The sequence below is a fragment of the Panthera leo genome, chromosome E3, assembly GCF_018350215.1.
Source record: "Panthera leo isolate Ple1 chromosome E3, P.leo_Ple1_pat1.1, whole genome shotgun sequence".
Classification (NCBI taxonomy): domain Eukaryota; kingdom Metazoa; phylum Chordata; class Mammalia; order Carnivora; family Felidae; genus Panthera; species Panthera leo.
In genome coordinates, this window is record NC_056694.1 from 37,589,082 (window position 1) to 37,611,417 (window position 22,336).

Here is a 22,336-nt window from a genome sequence, read left to right on the forward strand (position 1 = left end):
GGTTTGGGACTTTTTAAAACTTTGAAGCCATTGCCAACATTGAAAAATCTGGTGGTTTCACATCAAAACGGGACTTCCCAGCTTGCCCTTCAGTAGGAACTCTGGGCCAGGGCCGAGGAGTAGCTGCCCCCTCTGATGGAAGCCGAGGCTCACTGGCCACCCCTGTCCCCACAACTCCCAGGTGTCTTCCACCAGGAGCACTCCACCCGCTCACATTCCTGAAGCATTTGAGTTTGCAGTGGGTACTGTGTGGCTTCGGTGAGATGGCCCTGTGTTCCCTACAGCCCTCAGGAGGGTCCACAGATGCCCCTGGGGGTGGTGCTGCAACCTAACCCTCCCTAAGGAACAGGACTTTGTGACAGGCCCCCAAGCTTCTCACCTCCCTGTCCAGTTGTTGCTGATGGAGAGAGCCCACACACCTACCTAAAGGGTGCATCCCTTACCCCAGTGCTGGGCCTGGGCTTACACATGCCATGCTACTGCTTACGCAGAGGTTCACAGGCAGCTTCCAGGGGACCCCTTCCCCAGTTTTTCCATTCTCCCCTCATATGGCATCAAGGTACCCCTCCCCTTGCCCCGCTTAGAACCTGGTTCTAATGGAGTGTGGGGCTAGGCTTGGTCCAAGGGGTCTCGGCTGCCCAGCCTGGGTGACACGGGCAGATCCAGGAGATCTGGACTACTTTGGACCAGTGGTGATGCCAGGATGTCTAGGTTGGTGGGTCTGAAGGGGAGAGATGCACTGCCAGGGAGAGCCGGAGAACTCTTAAAGCAGCTTTTCCTGGCAGGCAGTACTTCCTGTGCTAATTGCAGGAATATTAGGAAAGCTGATGAGATTATCAGGCACCAACCTCTCCCTCATGTGACCTGGTATCTGGATCTTCTGGGACTTGGGCCTGGAAGTAGGGGCCCACTCTAGGCTGTAGACCTTCTATGACTTTGGGTCTGGGGCAGACCCCTGGACCTGGGCCAGAGCCCTTTCCAGTGGCCAGCCCAGATGCCAGCCCTGCCCCATACCGTGACAGCGGGAGAGGTGCCAACTCTTACCACCTTTGGTGGCCCTCTGCCAGGCCGGAACTATGTTCTGCATTCCAGACCCAGACCTGGCTTGGATCTCTTCACAAGGCCAGGGGTCAGGCCCGTGCCAGCTGTTGGCCAACCCTTGGGGCTGGGTGCCATGACCCCATTTCCTGCCCTGTGCCCGTGGACGGCTCTGCCTGAGGCAAGGAAGACTGGCCTGACCTGTTGGGGGAGCCAGCCCTGCCCTCCTTGACTTCCTGCCCCCGCGCCCCCCCAGCACCTGAGTCAGTGGGCTGGCCCGTTGGGGCTGACGGGGTGAGGGTGCAGGGAGGCCAGGTGGAGCATCTCGAGGAGGTCGGTGTGGAGCACGGATGAGCCGTCTGTGCCACTCACAGGCCCGTTCCCCAGTTCCTGCTAAGGTGACAGGGGCGGGGTGCCTCAGGAGTCCCTCCGTCCCAATTGCTCTCTGACGGTGCGTGGAGCCCATCATTCTCATTTCTGCCCTCTCCTGTCCATCTCCACGTGGTGGTCTCTGTCCTGTCCCCCTTCGCTTGAGACATGCCATCAGCTTCTTGTTGCTTGTCCATTGGAGGGAGGCAAGATTCCCCTCCTCAGGTACCAGGCCGCGTTCTGTCTGGCCCCAACCCACCCCATCCTGAGGCTCAGCCCCTCACCATCACTGCCCAAGCCATCAGCCACATCGTCCTTTGCCCTGTTCCTTACGCCGTGAAGACCGTGCATCTGCCTACCACACCTGCAGGGCCTTTGCACATGCTGCTCTTTCTACTTGGAACCCTCCCCGCTTGGTTGATTCCTCCTTACCCTTTGGGGCATATGGAACACCCCCCTCCCCTGTGGCCAGGGTCTGGTATCCCGGCTCCCTGCTGGCTGTCCTCAGGGAACTTTGCCTTCACGTGTTTTGTGTGTTGGGGGGAGAGGGAGCTGCATCTGCCTCTCAGGCCAAGCTGTGAGCAACTTGAGGACAGAGGTGGGGTCTTTTGCACTCGCTTCTGGTCACACCTGCAGGCTGAGCCAAGGGCTGGGCATGGATAATTTGACAAGGGAATGAATGGGAATGGATGAGTGAGTGAATGAATGAAAGTCTTGTTGGGGCTGCTGAAGGGACTTGCTTCCATCCCCACTGGAGCCAGCATCAGCATGGAGGGCCATCCTAGGTCACACACCCACCTTGTCCCCCTGCCCACCTGCTCCCCCACAGAGAAGGCAATAGACCAGGTCAAGAAAGACAGTTCTGAGCCCGGCTCACCCTACCGGCTCAAGGTAATTAGAGCCCTTGTTACTCACAGGTGACCAGCCCAGAGCACTCCAGGAAGCCTTGGAGACACCCACGGCCCCACCCAGTTTCCCAGCCCACTCTGTGGCTCCCAGCAGGGTGGGGAGGGGGGGTGGGCAGCTGGCCAGAAGGGGACAGGCGGGTGGGGTGGGGGAGCTTTGTTGCCTGGGTGAGGGTTGGATGCACCTGCCACAGCTGGTGACCTCTGACCACTGGAACCATGATGAGGAAGGGGCTCTGTCTGAGGGTGAGTGGCAGCATTGGAGTGAGAGTCCAGGACTTCGGGTCCAGGGACATGAAACTAAAACCAAGAGAAGAAACAAATGGATGAAGGCACCTGTCAGAGTTCTCTTGGACAGTGACAGCCCATTGGCCACAAAGTGGCAGGGACGCTGGGGTGTATATTCCCAGCCACTGCCCCCTCCACGCAGAGCCCCACCTCAGGAACAGAGTGGGGACAGCAGGGATGCACTGTGGTGAAGGAGGCCCTGCTCCCAGCCCTTGGCTTAGGCTTGGGCACAGGGGCTCGAAATCATGCCAAGGGAGGTTCTGAGTCTCTAAGATGTCATCAGGAGCCTGGGATAACTGAGGAGGTGGCCCCCAAATCTTTGTGCAGGCCTGGTGCACCCAGGCCAACTGCACTGGGAAGGGTGTAGGTAGTCCCCGGTTCTAGCACGCCTACTCCTCTTCCCTGGGAACTCTGGCCTGATGCCCAGGTTGGCCAAGGTGGGAGCAGAGACAGAACGTATGTGGTGAGCCAGGGATGGAGCTTGGGACTGAGGTGTGGAAAGAGGGGCCTGCTCCCTTATGCCCAGGGTCCATACAAGTCCTGGGATGAAAAGGGTGGGCAGATGGAGGGTGGGCAGGGCAGGAAGGTCTCGGACATGGGGATGTGCTTGGCCTGTAGTCAGCACAAGGAGAGAAGAGTAGCCGGGACAGGCTAGATGCAGCTAGAGGGGCCGTCTCAATCCTAGCCAGTGTGGTGTGTGGCCTGAGCCCCTGTCTGGGGTCACGAGGCCCGCCCCCCCCCCCCAGCTGCCCCTCAGGCACAGTGGCTGGCCGCATCCTGCCTACCAGCCCTCTCTCTTAGGTCTCTGATGCCTCTCCTGGACCCAGACACCGGGCTCCTGGTCCTGGCAGGAAAGGTAAGTGAGAAGCTGGAGTGCCCACCCACATCAGCCCCCCAGGGCGGCCAGGCCAGGCCCCAACCTTCGACCTAGCTGGCCTGCTGGGAGATAGCAGGATGCCCTCCACCTCTGCCAGGCTAAGTGGCCTTCAGGTTGGCGTGACCGTAATTCCCAAGAATGTCAGCTTTGTGGACAAGGCCAACAATCAAGCAGTGTTAGCTCACAGCGGGCGCTCTGTAAGCCCCGAAGCCGCCCTGTTCTTACTCCGTGTGCAGTGAAGTCTACCGAGGAACTCAGCCCAGAGCGCGGGGGTGGGAGCCGGTGTCTGATCTGGAGCACATGCCAGGCCACCAGGGTGCAGGTGGCGAGTGGCGCTCAATCTGGGCTCCTTTCAGGGTGATAGTCAGTTGTATTGCTACGAGGTGACCCCGCAGCAGCCAGCGCTGAGCCCAGGTAAGCCCTGTTCCCTCCTCCCCGTCCCCCTGCCTTCCCTCCCCCACCTCCCTGACTCTCTTCCCATGCTCCCCACCCCCGCATCTCCCCACCTGTCTTCCCATGCTGTCCCCCACAGTGACGCAGTGCCTCCTTGAGAGTGTGCTGAGGGGCGCGGCTCTTGTGCCCCGGCGGGCACTGGCTGTCATGGGCTGTGAGGTGCTCCGTGTCCTGCAGCTGAGCGACACGGCCATCGTGCCTGTCAGCTACCACGTGCCTCGCAAGGTGAGGGGGACCTGGGTGAGGGGCTGGGAAGGTCTAGGGGGCCTAGACCTGACTGGCCACGTACGTCCCCATCTGCCAACAGGCTGTGGAGTTCCATGAGGACCTGTTCCCGGACACCGCAGGCTGCATCCCTGCCTCCGACCCCCATGCCTGGTGGGTGGGGAGCAACCAGCAGGTAGGGGCCCTCACCCTTGCCCCCCAGCTTGGCTGGCCACTCCCAGCCTTCACCTGCCCCACGCACGACCCCACAGTCCAGCTGTATGAACTCAGCTGCCCTGTGTCTCCCTCCTTGTCCCTATCCCCTGCCTGGGACACCACGTTCTTCCCTCAGGTGCAGAAGGTTAGCCTCCACCCAGCTCGGCGGCCCCACCTCAGCTTCACTTCCTGCCTGGTGCCCCCTGCGGAGCCCTCCCCGGACCAGGCCCAGCCTGCAGACACTCCTGCAGGTGATGCGAATCCCAGCGTGAGTGCCAGGGCGGTCTTCCTTTCCTCTCCATCCTGCCACCATCCTGGTGCCTAAGTCAAAGCTGCCAAGTGTGTTCGCCTGCCTGAGGGTCTCTGAGCCTTTTGTAGTCATCATCAAGCATAACAGAGACAGAAACATGTGAAGCACAAACAAAGAACTTCATGCTGTTCTCCAAATTGAGCAAACACTTAAAACGCCAGACTTTCACAGAAAAATCTAGGTTTCTGGTTTCTCTTGAAGTACTGGCAGATGTTAACCATACGGGGCCTGCCTGTTCTCCTACCAAGCCAGGAGTTGGCAGCTGCCACCCACTGTCCCCACCGTCTGAAGTTTAGCTTGCCCTGCATGTCCCATAGCCTGGGAGGTGGGGCCCAGAGTGATGACCCCAGTGCCCCTTTCTCTCTGGCCAAGAAACTGGGGGCCTGCTGGCTGACCCAGGGTGTTTCTCCCCCAGGAGGGCTTCTCTTCCCCTCTCAGCTCGCTGACCTCCCCCTCCACACCCTCCAGCCTGGGGCCCTCGCTCTCTAGCACCAGTGGTATCGGCACCAGCCCCAGCCAGAGATCCCTACAGAGCCTGCTGGGTAAGTGCATCAGGGCAGGAGCTAACCCAGTCTACATCTGCTCCCCTCCTGGTGGGGTCACCTGTCCTTGTGGGATGGAGTAAGTCTGCAGTAAGAGGGCAGCCTGGATGTTCTCTGGAGGCCTGGGCACAGGTCGTGCACCATCCTGCTATGATGTGAACAGGCAGGCCGGTGGGCAGGGCATTCTCATGTGGCTCCGTCCCTGCCGCCTGCCAGGCCCCAGTTCCAAGTTCCGCCATGCTCAGGGCACCGTCCTGCACCGAGACAGCCACATCACCAACCTCAAGGGGCTCAACCTCACCACGCCTGGCGAGAGCGATGGATTCTGTGCCAACCGGCTTCGTGTGGCTGTGCCCTTGCTCAGCAGTGGCGGGCAGGTGGCTGTGCTCGAGGTGAGAGACCCCACTCACATGGTGCCCTCCCAGGGCCCGGCAGGAAATTAAGGGCATTGGGTACCCACACCAGCTCACACTCTCTGAGCACAAACTATGTGCCAGGCACCTGCCAGCATCCCCTTTGATCCTCCCAGCTGTCCTGCGGGGATACCACTCTTATCCCCATTTTACAGATGGATGAAAGCAGTGAGGCACAGAGAGGCTTAGTGACCTGTCAGGTCACACAGCTGTGTAAGTGGTGGAGCTGGGATTCAAACCCAGGCTGCCTGAGCCCCAAGCCTGAGCTCTTTCCACCACTCCACGCTGTCCCCCTCGCTTTCTGGGACGTCACAGTTGGCGCTTGGGGCTCAGAGCACAAGGCGGCTGAGGCAGAGAGCTTGGGCCACCCGGCAGTGGGGCATCAGCTGCAGAAGGTGGGGGGCCCAGGCGTGCTGCTTGCCCTGCAGACCCTGGGGACCGAGCTCTCCTGCCTGTTACTGATGGGCCTGTGGGTGGGGTTACCTCCCACAGCTGCGGAAGCCTGGCCGCCTGCCCGACACAGCACTGCCCACAATGCAGAATGGCGCAGCTGTGACTGATCTGGCCTGGGACCCCTTTGACCCCTACCGCCTCGCTGTGGGTAAGGAGGCTCGGCGCTAGGCTCAAGGGAGGGCCCAGGGGTGTGAATGAGGGTAGGGGGAGCCCAGAGGTCTTGGGCACAGCAGTGATGAGCCAGCACTCTCTTCAGGTGGGGAGGATGCCAGGATCCGACTGTGGCGGGTGCCCCCAGAGGGCCTGGAGGAGGTGCTCACGACACCTGAGGCCGTGCTCACAGGTCAGGTGGGCCAGGGTGGGGGCTGGGAGACAGGCAGTGGCTCCTGAGGAACTCAGCGTTACCCCCTGCCTCACCCCCAGGCCACACAGAGAAGATCTACTCTCTGCGCTTCCACCCGCTGGCAGCCGACGTGCTGGCCTCCTCTTCCTATGATCTGACCATTCGGATCTGGGATCTTAAGGCCAGAGCTGAGCGGCTGAGGCTGCAGGGCCATCGGGACCAGGTAGGACATCTGTGGGAGCAGGCGCCCAGCCACAGGCTGAGAGGCCGCCTCTCACATCCATCCACATCTGCCTCCAGATCTTCAGCCTGGCCTGGAGTCCCAACGGACAGTATCTGGCCACTGTCTGCAAGGATGGGCACCTGCGGGTCTATGAGCCCCGGGGTGGCCCTGAGCCCCTGCAGGTGAGCAAGAGGCAATGAGGGCAGCCTTCAGACCTGACTGAGGGTCCGCTGCTGGCCCTCATGTGCTGTATCCCAACAGGAAGGCCCAGGGCCTGAGGGGGCCCGTGGAGCCCGCGTCGTCTGGGTGTGTGATGGTCACTGTCTGCTCGTGTCCGGCTTTGACAGGTGAGGACTCAGGACTGCCATCCCCACACCCAGACTTAAGCAACTAATTGTGTCCTTTTTCCCCAGACACGCATACACATGTTAGGCATCAGAAGCTGTTCCTGCTACTCACTTATTGGGTGCATGGATGGATGGATGGGTTGGTGGGTAGGTTAGTGGATGGATGGGAGGGAGGGAGACCCAGAGGGATGAGAGCCATACCTACTGCCTGGAGCCCATGCCTGGCATGGACCGGGTGAAAAGCATGAAACAACCAAGCCTAGTGGAGAGGCCCGAGGGATGAGTATTTGGCACATTGGAGGAGGGATCAGGGAGGGCCTCCTAAGGTAGATGTCATCTGAACTGAGTCACAAAGGAGCTAGTAGCCAGAAATCCAGAGGAGAGGGCATTCAAGTGTGGGTGGAAAGGCTAGGAGGCTGACCAGCCTGGCTGGAACAGAGAATGACAAGCAGAATATGGGGAGAGAAGTACAGACAGCAGGCCACAGTGGCCACGAGACCCATGCTGGTGGAGGATCGGAGAACAGCAGAGGGAGCATTAGTAGGGGATGAGGCCAGCAGGTTAGGCCACTGTTGCAGGAGACAGTAGTTCTGAGAACTGGATCAGGAAAGAGAAGGGACAGAGGCACTCCTCAGGTGTCGAAGCCTGACAGGATCAGGGTCCTTGCTAGAGTCCTTTCCCTGACTCAGGTCCCTGCAGCTCTAAGGACCTGCTTCTGCTCCTGGGGTCTCCCTTGCAGCCGAAGTGAGCGCCAGCTACTCCTGTACCCCGCCAAGGCTGTGGCCGGTGGCCCTTTGGCAGTGCTGGGGCTGGATGTGGCTCCCTCAACCCTGCTTCCCAGCTATGACCCGGACACCAGCCTGGTGCTACTCACGGGCAAGGTGGGCTGGAGCGTGCAGGCGGGGGTGGTGGGCAGGTGAAAGGTGGGGAGAAAGGCAGCTTTAGCTGGCCGCCTCACTCTTGCCACCCACACAGGGCGACACCCGTGTGTTCCTATACGAGCTGCTCCCAGAGGCTCCTTTCTTCCTGGAGTGCAATAGCTTCACGTCGCCTGACCCCCACAAGGTGAGCCTGTGCACCCTCCCTGGTCCTCCTAGTGGGTGCGACACAGGGCTCCCCTGCCCTCTCCTGGCCAGATGGGGAAGTGCAGGGGCCTGTCGGGTCAGCCGGTCACTGGGCCAGGGTGTGCCCAGCAGCTGTCAGGAGCTGGTTGTTAAACTCCACCATTATTAGAAATTAAACTATAAAACCTTAAGTTATATGAACCTACAAGTAAATTACATTGAAAACCTAGGCAGTAAACATTCAATGTATCACTTCTTAATTATTTTCCCTGATTTTATGGTTTTTTTGTGCCGTCGAGGCTACTTACACCTGTGGGCTCTGCCAGTGGATAGACTAGATGCTGCTACCACACGTGTGTTCCCCATTCTGCATTCAGCAAGTCATGTTGGTGGTGAGAAATCACCGTGGTGGGTTTTTACAACATAGAAATAGGCTAGTCAGAGCTACAAAACGGCATTTTTCCTCCAGAGAGCTACATGTTAAAGATTTTTTTTAAATGTTTTTTTATTTATTTTGAAACAGAGAGAGAGTGTGTGCGTGTGTGTGTGAGTGGGAGGGGGCAGAGAGAATCCTAAGCAGGCTCCGCACTGTGTGCTCAGAGCCCGATGCCAGGGCTCGAACCAATGAACTGTGAGATTGTGACCTGAGCCGAGATCAAGAGTTGGAAGCTTACTGACTGAGCCCCCCAGGTGCCCCTCCAGAGAGCTAGTTGTTAAGCATCTGCTAGCACGCTCCCATTCAGGGATGGGCCTTGGTTCTGGTGGTCCTAAGTAGGGGTGTTGGCAGTCTGTGGGGGTGCAGGTGTCCACTCAGATCCCCCTGCTCTCCAGGGTTTCATCCTCTTGCCCAAGACAGAGTGTGACGTCCAGGAAGTAGAGTTTGCCCGATGCCTGCGGCTTCGCCAGACCTCCCTGGAGCCCGTTGCCTTCCGTCTACCCCGAGTCAGGGTGAGGTTGGGGGCCTGCCACCCCAACACCTAGTCCTCTTTCCCAGTACCTGTAATTTTTCTTTTAATCTTTATATACATATATTTTTTTTTGGAGAGAGAGAGAGAGAATACGTGAGCAGGGGAGGGACAGAGAGAGAGTCACAGAACTCAAAGCAGGCTCCAGGCTCTAAGCTGTCAGCACAGAGTCCAACGCAGGGCTTGAACTCACGAACCGTGAGATCATGACCTGAGCTGAAGTCGGACGCTTAACTGACTGAGCCACCCAGGCGCCTCCCCACCCCCGCCAGTCCCCATAAAAGGGGCTTTGGGGCCCGACTGGCCCTGTCACCAAACTATCCCACTCACTGCTCTTTAGGGTGCCTGTTCCCTTATTCTGCTGAGATTCTGAAACTGGCAGAAACCCCAGAGTGGGCCCCGGATCTTACCTTACCCCCTTCCGAAGGGATGCTGATGCACCTTGGGCCTCTGGTAGGTGCCCCAGGGTAGCCCCTTTGTTCTTCCCTACAGAAAGAGTTCTTCCAGGATGATGTGTTCCCAGACACGGCCATGAGCTGGGAGCCCGTGCTCAGTGCGAAGGCCTGGCTGGGAGGTGCTAATGGGCAGCCCCGGCTGATCAGCCTACAGCCCCCGGGCATGACCCCAGGTAGGCTGAGGAGCTGGGGGGTGGCAAGTAGGAAGCAGGGAAGTGAGTGGTGGGGGGGGGAGGGCTGGAGAAGGGGTCGAAAGGTCAAGTCCACGATCCCCCCCCCCCCCCCACCATCTCCCTGGCACACAGAAACCTCTGATGTTTCGAAGGATGGGGTATTTGCATTTCCAGGCTCATACTCTGAGCCTTTTGAGGGCAGGGCCCAGGGTCTGTGTTTCCATCACAGTTCCCACCCCTGATGTGCACACATATGCTACATGGTGCCCACAGCAGCCTTGTGAGCAGAGGGTGGGGCAGCTGTTATTACCCTCTCTGGGGTCTCCGCCACAGGATTCCCTAGGGAATGGTACCAAAGGGTTGGGCAAGGAGTCCTCACCGAGGGGATTCTCTGATGTCTGATGCCTGTCCCTGCCCTACCCCAGTGAGCCAGGCACCCCGTGAAGCCCCTGCCCGTCGGGCCCCGTCCTCAGCACTGTACCTGGAAGAGAAGTCAGATGAGCAAAAGAAGGAAGAGGTAGGTAGGCATGGGAGGGGGTTGACCAGTATGGCGCACACAGAGTCCTGGCCGTACCTGATGACTGCCCTTCCGTTGTCTGTACGACCCAGGCTGGGACAGGAGCCAGGGTCACACACCTCTCTCGATTGGGCAGCTTACTGGGGGAGACCTTCCAGAGCCCTGAAGTGGACCCATGGGGCACGGGACTCAGGAATCCAGGGAAGGGCAGAAGGAGGCCCCCCTCTGGCCTGGCCCATCCCAAACAGAGCCAAGGGTTTGGGACCCAAGTGCATTTGGGGCCCTGGTGCACATCTGAGCATCTGAGGCAGGGTGCAGACTCCAGTGCTGCGTGGCACAGAGTCTGTCTCTGGCTCCCTAATATTGGTCGAAGTGTATTTTTTTGTGAAAACCATCCCCTTTGTCAGGGCTCTGATGAAAATGGCTCTTTCACACCCTTGACTGGGTTCAAACTGTGAAGGCCTGTGTTCCTGGGATTAGCGGTCCTATTCTATTCCCTTGCCACCTCTTCTGTCCACTCTTCTAGCTGCTCAGTGCCATGGTGGCAAAGCTGGGGAACCGCGAGGACCCGCTCCCTCAGGACTCCTTTGAAGGTGTGGACGAGGACGAGTGGGTGAGTAGATGAGAGGGCCCTGGCATCCCCTCCGTCCCTCCCTCACCTTGCAGCCTGCGACACCCCCCTTCTCAGACCTCTCAACTCCCTCCGACTTGGTTTATCTCCCCAGGACTAGACTGCCCACCAGCCACCTCTGGCCTCACCTGCTGCCGCCACCTCCCAGAACCACCTGACGTGCCCGCTGCGCACCTCCGGTCTCCCCCTCAAACTGGAAGATGCCTCGTGGCCCTGGCACACCTCCTCCCCAAAGCCCTGACTTCTTTTGGGCCTTGGGCACTTCCAAGGCCTCTAGGTCCCGCTGCAACTCCCATGGATTGTCTGCACCTCTGCTTTCCCTGGGACTGGCTGCTTCTCCTCAGCTGCCTGCTAGCATGTGGAGCCAGGGGCACGGGAGCGCGGTGGGCTGGGAGTGCTGAGGGGTTAGTAGACGTCCCTGGGCTGGTCCCAGCCTGGGCTGGCTTTGCCCAGCACCTTCACTTAGCACGGGCCACATCCCATCTTGCCTGCTGCCCCACTTCCAGGTAAGAGCCTTGGGGGCTGGCCCCCTGCCAGGCCGTTTGGCACAGCACCAGCCTCACGGGCCAGGGACCAGTTGCCCTCCTCCCCAGGTTTGAAACCAGGAGAAGGGGGACATCACGGAGCTGATGGCCCAGTTAAGGGTGGGGTGTGAGCCCCTCAGGGACTGGCCTGAATATACCCTGGATGTTTTCAGCAATTAAACTTTTCTGAGCTGGCCACCTCTTGTGCTGCTGTGGTCTCTTGCTGACTGCGAGAGTTCGGGGACAGGAGTATGGGTGAAGGCGGTTTGGCCCTGGGTTCCCCCTTGTTCCAGGCCTCACTTTGCTCCTCAGGCCTTTTCAGCTGCTATGAGTTGGTTCATTCATCCAACACATAGATACCCAACAGTGGTCTGGATGGTAGATATGGTAAGGGACAGGAGAGACCAGGCCTCTCAAGGCACTTGTCATTGTCCTCCTGTGCAGGGGAGCCAGACTGTGTGCAAGTAAGCAAACTGTGAAGAGAGACATAAAGAAGACAAATTAGGGGCACCTGGCTGGTGTAGTTGGTAGAGTGTGCGACTCTTAACCTCGGGGTTGCGTGTTTGAGCCCCATGTTGCGCATAGAGATTACTTAACCACAAATATATACATAAGGAAGACAAATTATGTGAAACAGAGCAGCGGAGGTACAGATGAAGCAGGGTGTTCAGTCTGAGAGGTGACCTTTATGCTGAGAGCTGAGACCTGAAGGTCAGTGAGCCACAGAGGCATGAGAATGTTTCAGACGAAAGTCAGGTGGCCACAGCACTGAGGGAAGAAAGAATTTGAAGAGTTGGAGGAAAGGAAAGGGCAGTGGTCCGGGACATAGCACAAGGCAGTCTGACTTAACGTTCATTGAACACCCATGTGTTGGATACCTTCCATGTGCCAGCCACCCTTTCTGGGTGCTGAAGTTCAAGAGTGGGGAAAAGAGAAAAGTCCTGCCCACCAGGGATCCACATTCTAGCTGCGGGAACAAGTTATAAACAATAAACATAAAGTACATGAATTATGCCTGGGTGGCTCAATCGGTTAACCGGCTGACTTCAGCTCAGGTTGTGATCTCACAGTTGCTGAGTTCAAGCCTCAAGGCCAGCTCTGTGCTGCCAGCTCAGAGCCTGAAGCCTGCTTGGGATTCTGTGTCTCCCTCTCTGCCCCTCTCCCACTCCTGTTCTGTCTCTCTCTCTCTCTCTCAAAAATTTAAAAAAAAAAAAAAAATGTTTTTTCTAAAGATGATTAAGAACTTCCGGGAAAAAAAAATAGAGGGGACCAAGAATGGAAGTTTAAGTCAGACACAAAAAGCCACATATAGTTGGATTCTCTTTCCAGGAGATGTTCAGAACAGACAAATCCATAGGGACGGAACAAAGATTAGTGGCGGCCAGGCGCAGGGGGATGGCGCAGGGGCATTGGTTGCTAATGCGCAGAGACTTTTTTTGAGGGGTTGATGAAAATGTTGTGGTGTCCTTGTGGTGATGGTTGCATAACTCTGTGACTATGCTAAAAAGCACTGAATTGTGCACTTTAAAATGGTGAATTGGATGGTGTGTGGATTTTATTTCAATAAAGCTGTTACTATAAAACAATGCAGGACAAGGTTCAGCGTTGGTAGGGGATTGGGGTGGGCCTTGTTGAGAAGATGACACTTGAGCAAGAACTTGAAGGAGGGGGCAGTGAGAGGTCCTTCCCAGAGTAGAGGGACCCTAGCATGAAACTTATTTTGAAGTTTCCTGTTTTCTTATATATTTGTGAGACTTTGGCATCCTACTCCTTATGTTCGTGGGGTGTCGTATGTTTACTGCATATCTTTTAGTACCAAATATTTTGGCAAAATCAAGGGAAGAAATCGCTCCGCATTTGACAGATGTATTTATTCTGTGGCATCTGGCACGGCGGGTAAGGGCGAAGGGCCGGGGCGAAGGCCAGGGTGAGTCCTGGGACCGCCCATCGCCCGCCCATCGCCCGTCCCCGGTAGTCTTGCTAACCGGAGCCCGGGGCCGACTCCGCCTCTGGTTCCGCCTACGGATTACGTCAAGGCACACCCCGCCCTCCGGAGGGAACAGTACGCATGCTTTGTGCGGCGTCACGCACGCGCTCTCTCCCTTGACCTCTGACCCGCCGGCCGCCCTTGAGCTGGGGGCCGCGGGGCCAGGAAGCAGCAGCTCACGACCCCGAGGCAGAGCGGCCACCATGGTGAGGCCCGAGATGGGCGCTGCCCGGGGGCGGGGGGGCCGTTTCGGAGCCGGGTCAGGGGCGGCGGGCTGCGGCCGGGCTGCGGGAGCCGCGCGCCCCCTCGTGCCGGACGGGAAGCGGGGTCCGGGGGCGTCGTACCGGGAGGACCGCTACGGGCGCTGGCGGCCTCGGGGCGACGGAGTGTCGTTTGGCCGGAAAGCAGGGAGGGCCTGGCCGGCCGCAAAATGTCCAGCAAGTGCGGTCGTGGGCTCCAGCCCATGTGCGCACAGCCCCAGCGGGAGGCTAGGGCCGACCCGGGAGCCCCGCTTTGCCCCGCAGGTAGTTGGTGGTGTCGCCCTATTATTGTTCCCCTTTCGCAGCTGACCAAACGCTCTCCGAGACTCTGCCAAGGAAGTGGCAGAGCTAGGGCTTGAACCAGGCCCCTCGACACCGAAAACTGAGCGTTTCTGCGGTACCATTGGCATTTGGAGCCAATCCACAGACCTGGGCCACACTGGCTGCGACGGGTGCACCTGGGGACCCTATAAAAATGCATGTCCTGAGCTCTGCCCTCGGAGGTTCTGTCAGTTCCCCAAGGGATTGAGGCAGTCAGTTTGGGGAACCATTTCTTACTATTAAGGATAAGGAAGCGGCTTGCAAGTGCCAGGCCCTGAGCTGAGGCCTTACGTGGGTTCTCTCGTGTAATGCTTATGAAGTTCGTACTGTCATTGTCCGCATTTCACAGCTAAGGAACCTGAATTTCAGAGTTTGATTCGTCTAGGGTCATTCATGCAGCAGTGTCTGGTTCGGAGCCCGGTTACTGCCATTTTTTGAGGACCCACAACGAACGGTTGAACAGGGTCCTTCTCATTTGTGCGTGTAACTCTGAGCCACCCTCAAGAGCAAAGTAAAAGGTTGCTCTGGGAGAGTTTGTATCCTAAAGGAGGAATCAGGCAGGTCTGTGAACTAGAACAGCATATTAGTAGGAAAAGATCGTGCTGTGGGAGGATAGACGTGGTAGGAGCCTGGGAAGGTTTCACTTGGGGGGATGGGGGTAATGTGTTTAGTGTTTTATTTATTTTGAGAGAGAGGAGGCAGAGCATATGAGTGGGGGGGAGGGGGTGCAGAGAATCTCAAGCAGGCTCCACACTGCCAACACAAAGCCCCACATGGGGCTCGAAACCACAAACCATGAGATCATGACCTGAGCCAGAGTCAAGAGCCAGACGCTTAACCAGCTGAGCCACCCAGCGCCCCAGGCTGTGTTAAGTTTTGCAGGATGTTGGGTTTTGACAGTATCACGGTAATAGGATATTCAAAGTTAATGGCTCTCTTTTTTGGGGAGGGGTGGTGAAAATGTTCTGGAACTAGTAGTAGTCGTCCATGCATTTTAGTGTATTTACAGAGCTACACGAATACTCTAAAAAGCACTGAACACTTGACAAGAGTGATTTGTATGGTGTGTGAATTGCGAGCTGCAGACATTGGGGTAAAGAAGTCAGAGAGCTTGATCTAGAAGTAGGTGCGGAGAGAGGTGAGGGGAGAGAAGACCAGAGAAGTTGTCTGTAGCCAAAGCTGAGAATACCTGACTGAAAAGTGGACTGAATTTGCCGGCAGTGGCATTGGCAGAATTGTGTGCGTCTTAGGGGATAGCCGAAGCCCTCCAGCAGAGGGAGTGATAGGCGTTTGGAAACCCCGTCTGGGGGCATGGCATTGTTGCTGACGGCGACCTGGTTAAGTGTCACGTTGATTCAAATACCAGTGGGCTGCTGTGCCGGCCATAGGCGGGGACCCCAGGCGTAGATGTTCCTGACTGCCCTCCTGCTTAGTTGTGATGCCAGCAGCTGTTAGCAGGGGTTCTGGGTGAACAGAGCCCCCCTCTTATCTCAGTGGATCCTTGAGAAGGGAGTGAGTCTCAGCGATAGTCTCTGCCCGCCAGCCCAAGAACCTGGAAGTGGGCTTTGAAGGGAACATTGCACATCGGTCTGTCTGAAAGCCAGGTCCCTTCTTGATGCACTTAACATGAGATAAGCCACATTCCCGAGTGTCCCCAGATGCTTTCCTGTGGCCTTCTGCCCACCCTGCAGAGCTTTGGTCCTTCACTGGGCTGTGTTCCTCAGATGAGAAAACGTATGTGTCCTCCACAGTGGGTTCCAGGCTTGGCGACCTGTGACTCTGATCTCTGCTGCTTACCCTGAAGTTTGGCCTCAGTCGGATGCCATGGCAGCTGGTTGTTCTGGCCCAGGGTCTTCAGGCCCAAGTGTCAGTGAGTGGACTCTGGGATGTTTTAGGACTTTCTAGAGGAAACCTCACCCAATGGCAGTCTTCTCCACCTCTTGTAGCTGGCAGAACTGTGAGCACATCCGACCCACAGCTGGCACTGGGTACTGAATAGGTGGATGAGAAACTTGGCTGTACTGCCTGGTCTCTAGACCACTGAGCACCAAGCAGGGTCTGGTCCAGAAGCAAGGTAGCTGCTGGGCTGCTGTGAACCTGCCACTGACTGTCCGCTTCGTTTTATGTGGATTGCCTCCGGAGGACCTTGCAGCCCCCCTATAAGGAAGGTATTGTTCTCCCCATTGTGCAGATAAGAGAATTGAGGTTCAGAGACGTTGAGTAATTGGCCCAGGACCACACAGCTAGCAAGAAGACAAGCTGGGAGCCAGATGAGAGCTGCAAAGCAGCCCTCTCCCTCTTCTTCCATGCTGCTTTCCAGCTCCTTAGGAGTGTAGGCTGGCTTTTTGCAGCCTTTTCCTGTGAGGAATTAGTGGATCTATCAAATGAGTTGCCTTTTTGGGAAAAGCTTTGTTACTCCATAATGTCTGACCATTGTCCGGTTTTGTGAAACAGTGTATAATAAATGAAAACCAACATTTATTGAGTACCTATTGTATCAACAGGCTCCGTGCCAGGCAATTTACAAGTATTATCTCATTAAAGCCCTGTGACAGCCCTATTGTGTCCCCATTTTACAGGTGAGAAAACTGAGGCTAAGGGGACCTGAGAACACGTTAGGAGCACACAGCTGGGATTTGTACACGAGTGATCCCAAAGCTTGCCTGTATGAGCGCACATCATCCCCTGGAGATGCCCCCCACACAAACCTCGGTAGCCTCAGTGGACCAACCAGGCAGCTCCCTTGGTCAGTCAGGGTACCCTCTGAAACTAGAGGCTACCCCCACCTTTTCTGCAGCTATGGAGCTCTGGCAGCAGGAATGACGGGGACACCATGCCACTGTGGTTTGAAGCCTGCAGGGGTGGTTAGGGGGGCTGCCCAGTTACACTCTGAGTTTCTAAGGTTCGTTATTGAGCAACAGCCACCATCCCGGGCAGAGAAGTAAGTTGATGGGCAGTGAAGGGTGGAGCAGTGGCCTTGCCCCTAGGCGTGTGGCAGCAGGTGAAGGTGTGGTCTGAGGCCCGAAGGGCGTGTAAGCCGTCACCTACTAGCCTGTCAGCCTCACTGTACCTCAGACAGGGCCAGCCGTCCATCTGGGAACCTCCAGTCCCACTTGGGAAGGGCTTTGGGCCTGGACGGAGAAGTTGGGAGGCTTCCCTCCCTCCAGTGCATACAGTATTGGTCTTGACTCCTCCTTGCACGCAGCCCCGCCCCTCCCTTTGATCCCTGGAGAGAGCCTTCACTGAGCTTTGCTTTCTGGTGTGAAATAACAGGGCTTATGAAATTTCCATTTACATGTGAAATCCAAACCCACTTCCATTTTTTAATTCCTGCTAATGTCCCAGAACCAACATCCCGCCCTGCCCATAAGGGCAAGTCCACTGGAAGCCACACAAAACCATTTCTGGAGTCCAGATTCCCCTGGCATCTCACGAGCCCCTCTTTGGCCTCTGGGTTGAGTCCTTGATCCTTGTCAGGTTGCTGAGTTGCCCTCCCTGCAGGATCCTCTGTGAGGTGGGCAGCCTGAGGATGCCATGGCTGAGAGTACCAATGTCAGGGTTTCCTGCCCACGTTCCCCTTGAGTACTAGCCGTGTCCTTGGGCTCGTCATTAAACCCTGCTGTGCCTTGGTGGCTTGAGGTCTTGGGTTAAATGGCACAGTGCCTGGCACCCAGGCTCAGTTGATACTTGCTGACTGATAGAACATCTAATTACCGACAAGTACAAGAAAGAGTAAGGGAAACCACGGGCATGTGCCCCCTGAGCAGTGTCGGCCTGCAGTGAGCCCTGTCTGGGCCCTCTGCCCGCCCTCATTTGTACCATCGCACACACCCGTCATTTCCGGTGTGCTGTCTGTATCGTCTTTTCTCCATAAGGGCTGTACGTTTTCCCATCCCGGCCACCTTCTTAGTCTTGTCTCCAACGACCTTACAAGTCCCCTATGCTCTTGGCTGCTCCCGGGACGGCCTTTACACTTTTCTCCTGGTGGGCTCGCCCTGGTTCCTCTGCCTAGAAAGCCCCAGTATTCCCATCGTGATCCTCCCTGCCCTCGAAATCCAGCCCAGTAGAAATCTCATCTTTTCCCAATGTGTCCGTCTCATTCCTGAGGTTTCCTTCCATTGCTTTTCTATACTTCTGGTCATGCTTAATGAGGCTCTGTGTGCCCCTGTGGTGTGTTGAATCACGCGGTCTGGGAGTAGAAAACCGCCATGCTGTGCCCTGTAGAGGCTCCCCCTGCCAGGCCAGGCCAGGCCAGGCCGTGTACAGGAGCTCTGAGGGCGCCGCAGGGTTCCGTGTGTCCTTGTGCTAAGCAGAGCTTAGCCAACTGTGCTGGTGTTTGAACCAGTGGAGGAACCGGTGACCAGTCCTGTTTTCCCTCACCAGTTAGTTGTCTTAAATGCCTCCCTAGTGGGCTTTTTTACTGCTTAAAGGTGGAGCCTCTTTTTCTCTTTTGTTGTGTTGATTGCAACCTTCGTGAATAGTCTTGGGAGAATTGGGGTGGCTCCAGGCTCCCTGAGTTTCCTGCTGATAGAACAAAGGTTGGGACCTCCAGTCTCAGAAGCACTGGGTGAGTTAGTGGCAGTGGCTGGTCTGGGACCAGCCCCTGGTTCTGGCTCCAGGCCATAGTGTTGCTTTGGAAGCTTCTGTGCCCTGCAGCCCCTTTGTTTTAGCTGTTCTGTCCTCGGGTCTGAAGGCCAAGGGAGGGTCCCACTTGCCTCTGGGAACACCGTCAGGTCCACCCCAGCCTGCTCTCCAAAGAGCATCTGAAGCCACCCAAAGCAGAAGCCTTTTATCAAGGTAATTTGGATTAAGTTGCCTGAGCTGCTGCCCTGGACTTCATTACCTCAGATCTCCAGAAGCCTTGCCACTCAGCAGCCATTTCCAGGGTCCCATCTCTGGAAAATGCAACCTGCTAACCAGGTACCTGCTTTGCCCACAGGCCAAATACCTGGCCCAGATCATTGTGATGGGGGTGCAGGTGGTGGGCAGGGCCTTTGCCCGAGCCCTGCGGCAGGAGTTTGCAGGTAAGTTTGAGCCCGTCTTCCCCCTGGGCTGGGAGCTCCTGCCCAGGTGAGATTTTCCTCTTGTGTATGGCCCCTCACCATGGGTCCATTGTGATGCAAGGACCCTCTTCAGGCTGAGGTTCTGGCAGTCTGGGGCATTTCGTGGGGGTGGGGGTGGGGGTGGGGGTATTCTTGGACTTCCCAACATTCTCGTGAAAGGGAAAGCTGGTTGACTTGAACATTAAGGCAGGAATGGGCAAACTGGTTCACCTGACCACCTGTTTTTATAAGTAAAGTTTTATTGGAACACAGCCATACCCTCTGGCTGCTTTCAAGATTCGAGCAGTTGCAAACCCAGATTTTAATTGGTGCACAGAGCCTAAAATATTTATTCTTTGATCCTTTAAGAAAAAGTTTAGTGGATCCTGATTCTAAGGTCATTGAAAGGGAAGAGGTCACCTGAGCCACCTGCTTTGCTGGCCTAGGTAACTGATGGGCAGCCAAGTCTCAACTGAGCTATTCCTGCCTCTTCATACCTGTGCGGCTTCACTCTGCTTCCCATTGTAGCCTAAAGCTCCCTAACTTGCTGTGCACTGGGGATGACAGGGCAGGGGAGAGGAGAGGAATAGAACCATCTTGTGGTCTAGGTTGGGGACCAGACCCTGCCCCTGTCCTTCAGTGGAGTAAATCTGTCCTCACTTCACCGTCCCCCACCGCCCACCCCCCAAAAAAAGCCACTCCTGGAGAAGAGATGTACCCTGTCCCTTGTGTGTGTCTTCTTCCGTGCCACCTGGCAGGCTGAGCTGCCCACTCGGAAGGCCCAAGGGGAACCTCTGGGCTGCTGAGGGCTGAGCACTCACCCATGTGTCTACATAGCCAGCCGGGCAGCAGCTGACGCTCGGGGACGTGCTGGACACCAGTCTGCAGCTGCCTCCAACCTGTCCGGCCTCAGCCTCCAGGAGGCACAGCAGATTCTCAATGTCTCCAAGCTGAGCCCCGAGGAGATCCAGAAGGTGAGGCCACTAGGCTGGCTCTGAGACAGGTCTTGCCTCAGAAGACCAGAAAGGGGGGGATCGGACGGGAGGAGTCAGGCTACGAGGGTCTTGCAGAGTGAATGTGGCCTGGTGGAAAGGAGCAGGTGCTTGGACTCCTGAGTTACGGCAGCCGCTGTCACTCATTTGTTTTTAGGCCCAAAGCAGGCAGTGGCAGGGACAGAGCAGTTGTTGGTGGTAGACAAGCCCCTTCCCTCTGTGGGCACCTGTCCACCTCTCTATCCCCCAGCAGTCACATGGGCATGCGGGGCGGCAGGGTTGAACCCTTTGGCTTTCCTTCTTTGTCATTTCCTAGCTCCCCCTGCCTCTGTAACCCAGAGCCTGCACACCCTCTCACCGTCTCCCCTCCCCTGCAGAACTACGAACACCTATTCAAGGTGAACGACAAATCCGTGGGTGGCTCCTTCTACCTGCAGTCCAAGGTGAGTGCTCTTTGATGCCGGGAGGGGACAAGCCCAGGGCCCTTCTCACTGGGGGCGTCCCTCATTCCCAGACCCTTCAGAGCGTGGCAGGCAGGCAGGTGTGCCGGGCAGTCCCTGTGTCCCAGCCTCAGGGAGGCACCCCCTAGGCTGCCACTCCCTCTGGCTGCCTCAGCTCCCTGGGGCCCAGCCAGTTGGGCTGAAATGTCTGGGCCCTGTGTCACTCTGACAGTGGCCCTCCCAGCAGCCATGGCTGTGAGGGAACAGGACCACTGGCTGGTGAAGAGCAGGGTGTGCCCGGGCCCTGTCCCCCTGGGAATGCTGGGCACCCATAAAGGAGGCACTTGTGTTTCCCAGGCTATTGGCTCAGACATGCCCAGGGCTCTGCAGGGACTCGAAGCTGGAAGGACTGCGAAGGGCAGAGGCCCATCCCACTCACTGCCCTGCCTGATTCTAACTCCCTTCCAGGTGGTCCGAGCCAGGGAGCGCCTGCAGGAGGAGCTCAGAATCCAGGCCCAGGAGGACAGAGAGAAGGAGCAGATGCCCAAAACGTGACCATTCAGCCCCTCCTGCACCCTGCCCACCACCTCTAATTTATAGCTCGGTAATAAATGTCTTTTCCGCATTTCTCAGTGCACACATCCACATTCCAGAAGGCAGACTGCTCTTCCTGCCAGCGGGGAGGGGGGAAGCCAGTAGTACCGCATCCCTGTTAACATGCCTTTGACACCCCACAGGGCTGGGGTGGGTGAGGTTGGCAAGAAGCCAGCCCAGCCCCGCCCTGCCTGCTGAGCTGTCACGTACTGGACACGGCCACTCCTGCCCTCACAGCTCCAGTGCCAGGCCCCTCCTGCGATGAGCATCCCTGCCCTCAGGCCTGCCCTTGCCCTTCCCACCGGGTCCAGAGCCCCAGGCCCATGGCTCAGTCACAGGCAACCTCTCCCTGAGCTGGGTTTGACTCTAGCATCTCTGGAATCTGGGTAGAATGCTCCAGTACAGGGAGAGAGAGAAGCCTTTGCCAGACTCTCAATGGACGAGTTGTGTCTTCCCAGAACTAAGGCTCTTATCAGGGTCACAGCAGGTGGTGGTAGGACGAGGTCCTGCGTCATCTAGAATCTTCCATCTCTGCTCCCTCAGCACCTGCCCCCTCTGGCCGCTCCCTCCCCGAGGCACCCAGAGGGTGGGAAGGAAGCCCCAGAACAGGGCTTCTGGGTGCTGCGTTCTGGGGGTGGGTGACCCAAACCAGGCACAGGATGGTTCCCAAGCAGGGTGGCTCAGCTCGTGGCAAAACAGAAACTGTCTTTGCAACTCAATTTTATTGTTTCTTTATAAACTTCCTCTCACATGGAGGAATATATTGTTATAGTCATTAGCTTATCTCTTTTTTTTTTTTTTTTTAAACTCTATGCTAACAGCAATGGAGCCAAGAGGAGGAAAAACATAAGCTACGATAGAAAGGCACTTAGAACCTGTTAAAATACTGATATCCTGGAATGTGCAACAACAAACCCACAACAACAACACGTACACCAGCCCTTTCGAGCCTGGTCTATCACCGAGTCACATGCTGAGCTAATGTCACCTTCCAGTGCCCTGTTCCTCTGCTCCCTGGGCTTGAGTCTCAAACCCCTCACCCCCAACGGGGGATTTAAGGCCTGGGTCCTGGGTGGGGCCCAAAGAAAGGAGACCAGCTCCCTCCTGCTTTGCTCACAGCCCCTTCAAGGGGCAGAGCCAGCACTGCGAGGCCCTGTCAGGGCAGGCCGGGTCAGGGTGACCCCTCTAGGACAGAAGGGCAGTCCAGGAAAGGGTGGGGTCTGCAGGCTTGCTAACCACCCCGCTGCTGGCCTGCAGCTCCCGGTCCTACAGCAGGGGAATGGAGTGCTTGGTCATGTGGCCAAGGACCGGGCAGGCCTTGGAGCCAGAAGTCCTGACTGCCAGGCCAGCACCTCCCAGGTGGCACCAGGCCACCTCCAGGGAGGAACAG

The 22,336-nt window shown here is 57.0% G+C and overlaps 2 protein-coding genes across 4 annotated transcripts in view; both read left to right on the top strand.

Moving 5' to 3' along the window:
* The window catches only part of LOC122209992 (coronin-7), a 56,635-nt gene extending 45,127 nt beyond the window's left edge, over positions 1-11,508 (top strand). The window contains exons 10-28 of the mRNA XM_042922341.1: positions 3,402-3,456; positions 3,834-3,891; positions 4,010-4,155; positions 4,238-4,330; positions 4,487-4,618; positions 5,076-5,202; positions 5,419-5,594; positions 6,108-6,216; positions 6,325-6,411; positions 6,492-6,634; positions 6,712-6,816; positions 6,896-6,981; positions 7,721-7,862; positions 7,957-8,046; positions 8,877-8,993; positions 9,503-9,638; positions 10,064-10,155; positions 10,682-10,768; positions 10,881-11,508. Of these exons, the coding sequence (XP_042778275.1) occupies positions 3,402-3,456; positions 3,834-3,891; positions 4,010-4,155; positions 4,238-4,330; positions 4,487-4,618; positions 5,076-5,202; positions 5,419-5,594; positions 6,108-6,216; positions 6,325-6,411; positions 6,492-6,634; positions 6,712-6,816; positions 6,896-6,981; positions 7,721-7,862; positions 7,957-8,046; positions 8,877-8,993; positions 9,503-9,638; positions 10,064-10,155; positions 10,682-10,768; positions 10,881-10,886 (1,987 nt within the window). The 3' untranslated portion in view covers positions 10,887-11,508. The remainder of the gene's footprint in view (positions 1-3,401; positions 3,457-3,833; positions 3,892-4,009; positions 4,156-4,237; positions 4,331-4,486; positions 4,619-5,075; positions 5,203-5,418; positions 5,595-6,107; positions 6,217-6,324; positions 6,412-6,491; positions 6,635-6,711; positions 6,817-6,895; positions 6,982-7,720; positions 7,863-7,956; positions 8,047-8,876; positions 8,994-9,502; positions 9,639-10,063; positions 10,156-10,681; positions 10,769-10,880) is intronic.
* A 1,525-nt stretch (positions 11,509-13,033) lies between these two features.
* PAM16 (presequence translocase associated motor 16) lies at positions 13,034-21,854 on the top strand. 3 transcript variants are annotated; one of them, XM_042922350.1, is made up of 6 exons: positions 13,205-13,503; positions 18,818-18,902; positions 19,758-19,894; positions 20,290-20,355; positions 20,821-20,956; positions 21,768-21,854. In XM_042922350.1, the coding sequence occupies exons 1-5, from the start codon at positions 13,501-13,503 to the stop codon at positions 20,905-20,907; spliced, it is 378 nt and encodes a 125-aa protein (XP_042778284.1). In that variant the 5' UTR covers positions 13,205-13,500; the 3' UTR covers positions 20,908-20,956; positions 21,768-21,854. The 3 variants fall into 3 exon arrangements, 2 of the variants coding, with proteins under 2 accessions (XP_042778284.1, XP_042778283.1); XR_006197868.1 differs by lacking the exon at positions 21,768-21,854 and having other exon boundaries at positions 13,034-13,503; positions 20,229-20,355; positions 20,821-20,854; XM_042922349.1 differs by lacking the exon at positions 21,768-21,854 and having other exon boundaries at positions 13,209-13,503; positions 20,821-20,977.
* Positions 21,855-22,336: the final 482 nt, after the last annotated feature.

Excerpts from the sequence above, each read along its gene's own strand:
- PAM16 (XM_042922350.1), top strand. Across the intron at positions 18,903-19,757 it reads CCTGCGGCAGGAGTTTGCAG|CCAGCCGGGCAGCAGCTGAC; the intron begins GTAAGTTTGAGC and ends GTGTCTACATAG. Across the intron at positions 19,895-20,289 it reads GCCCCGAGGAGATCCAGAAG|AACTACGAACACCTATTCAA; the intron begins GTGAGGCCACTA and ends CCTCCCCTGCAG.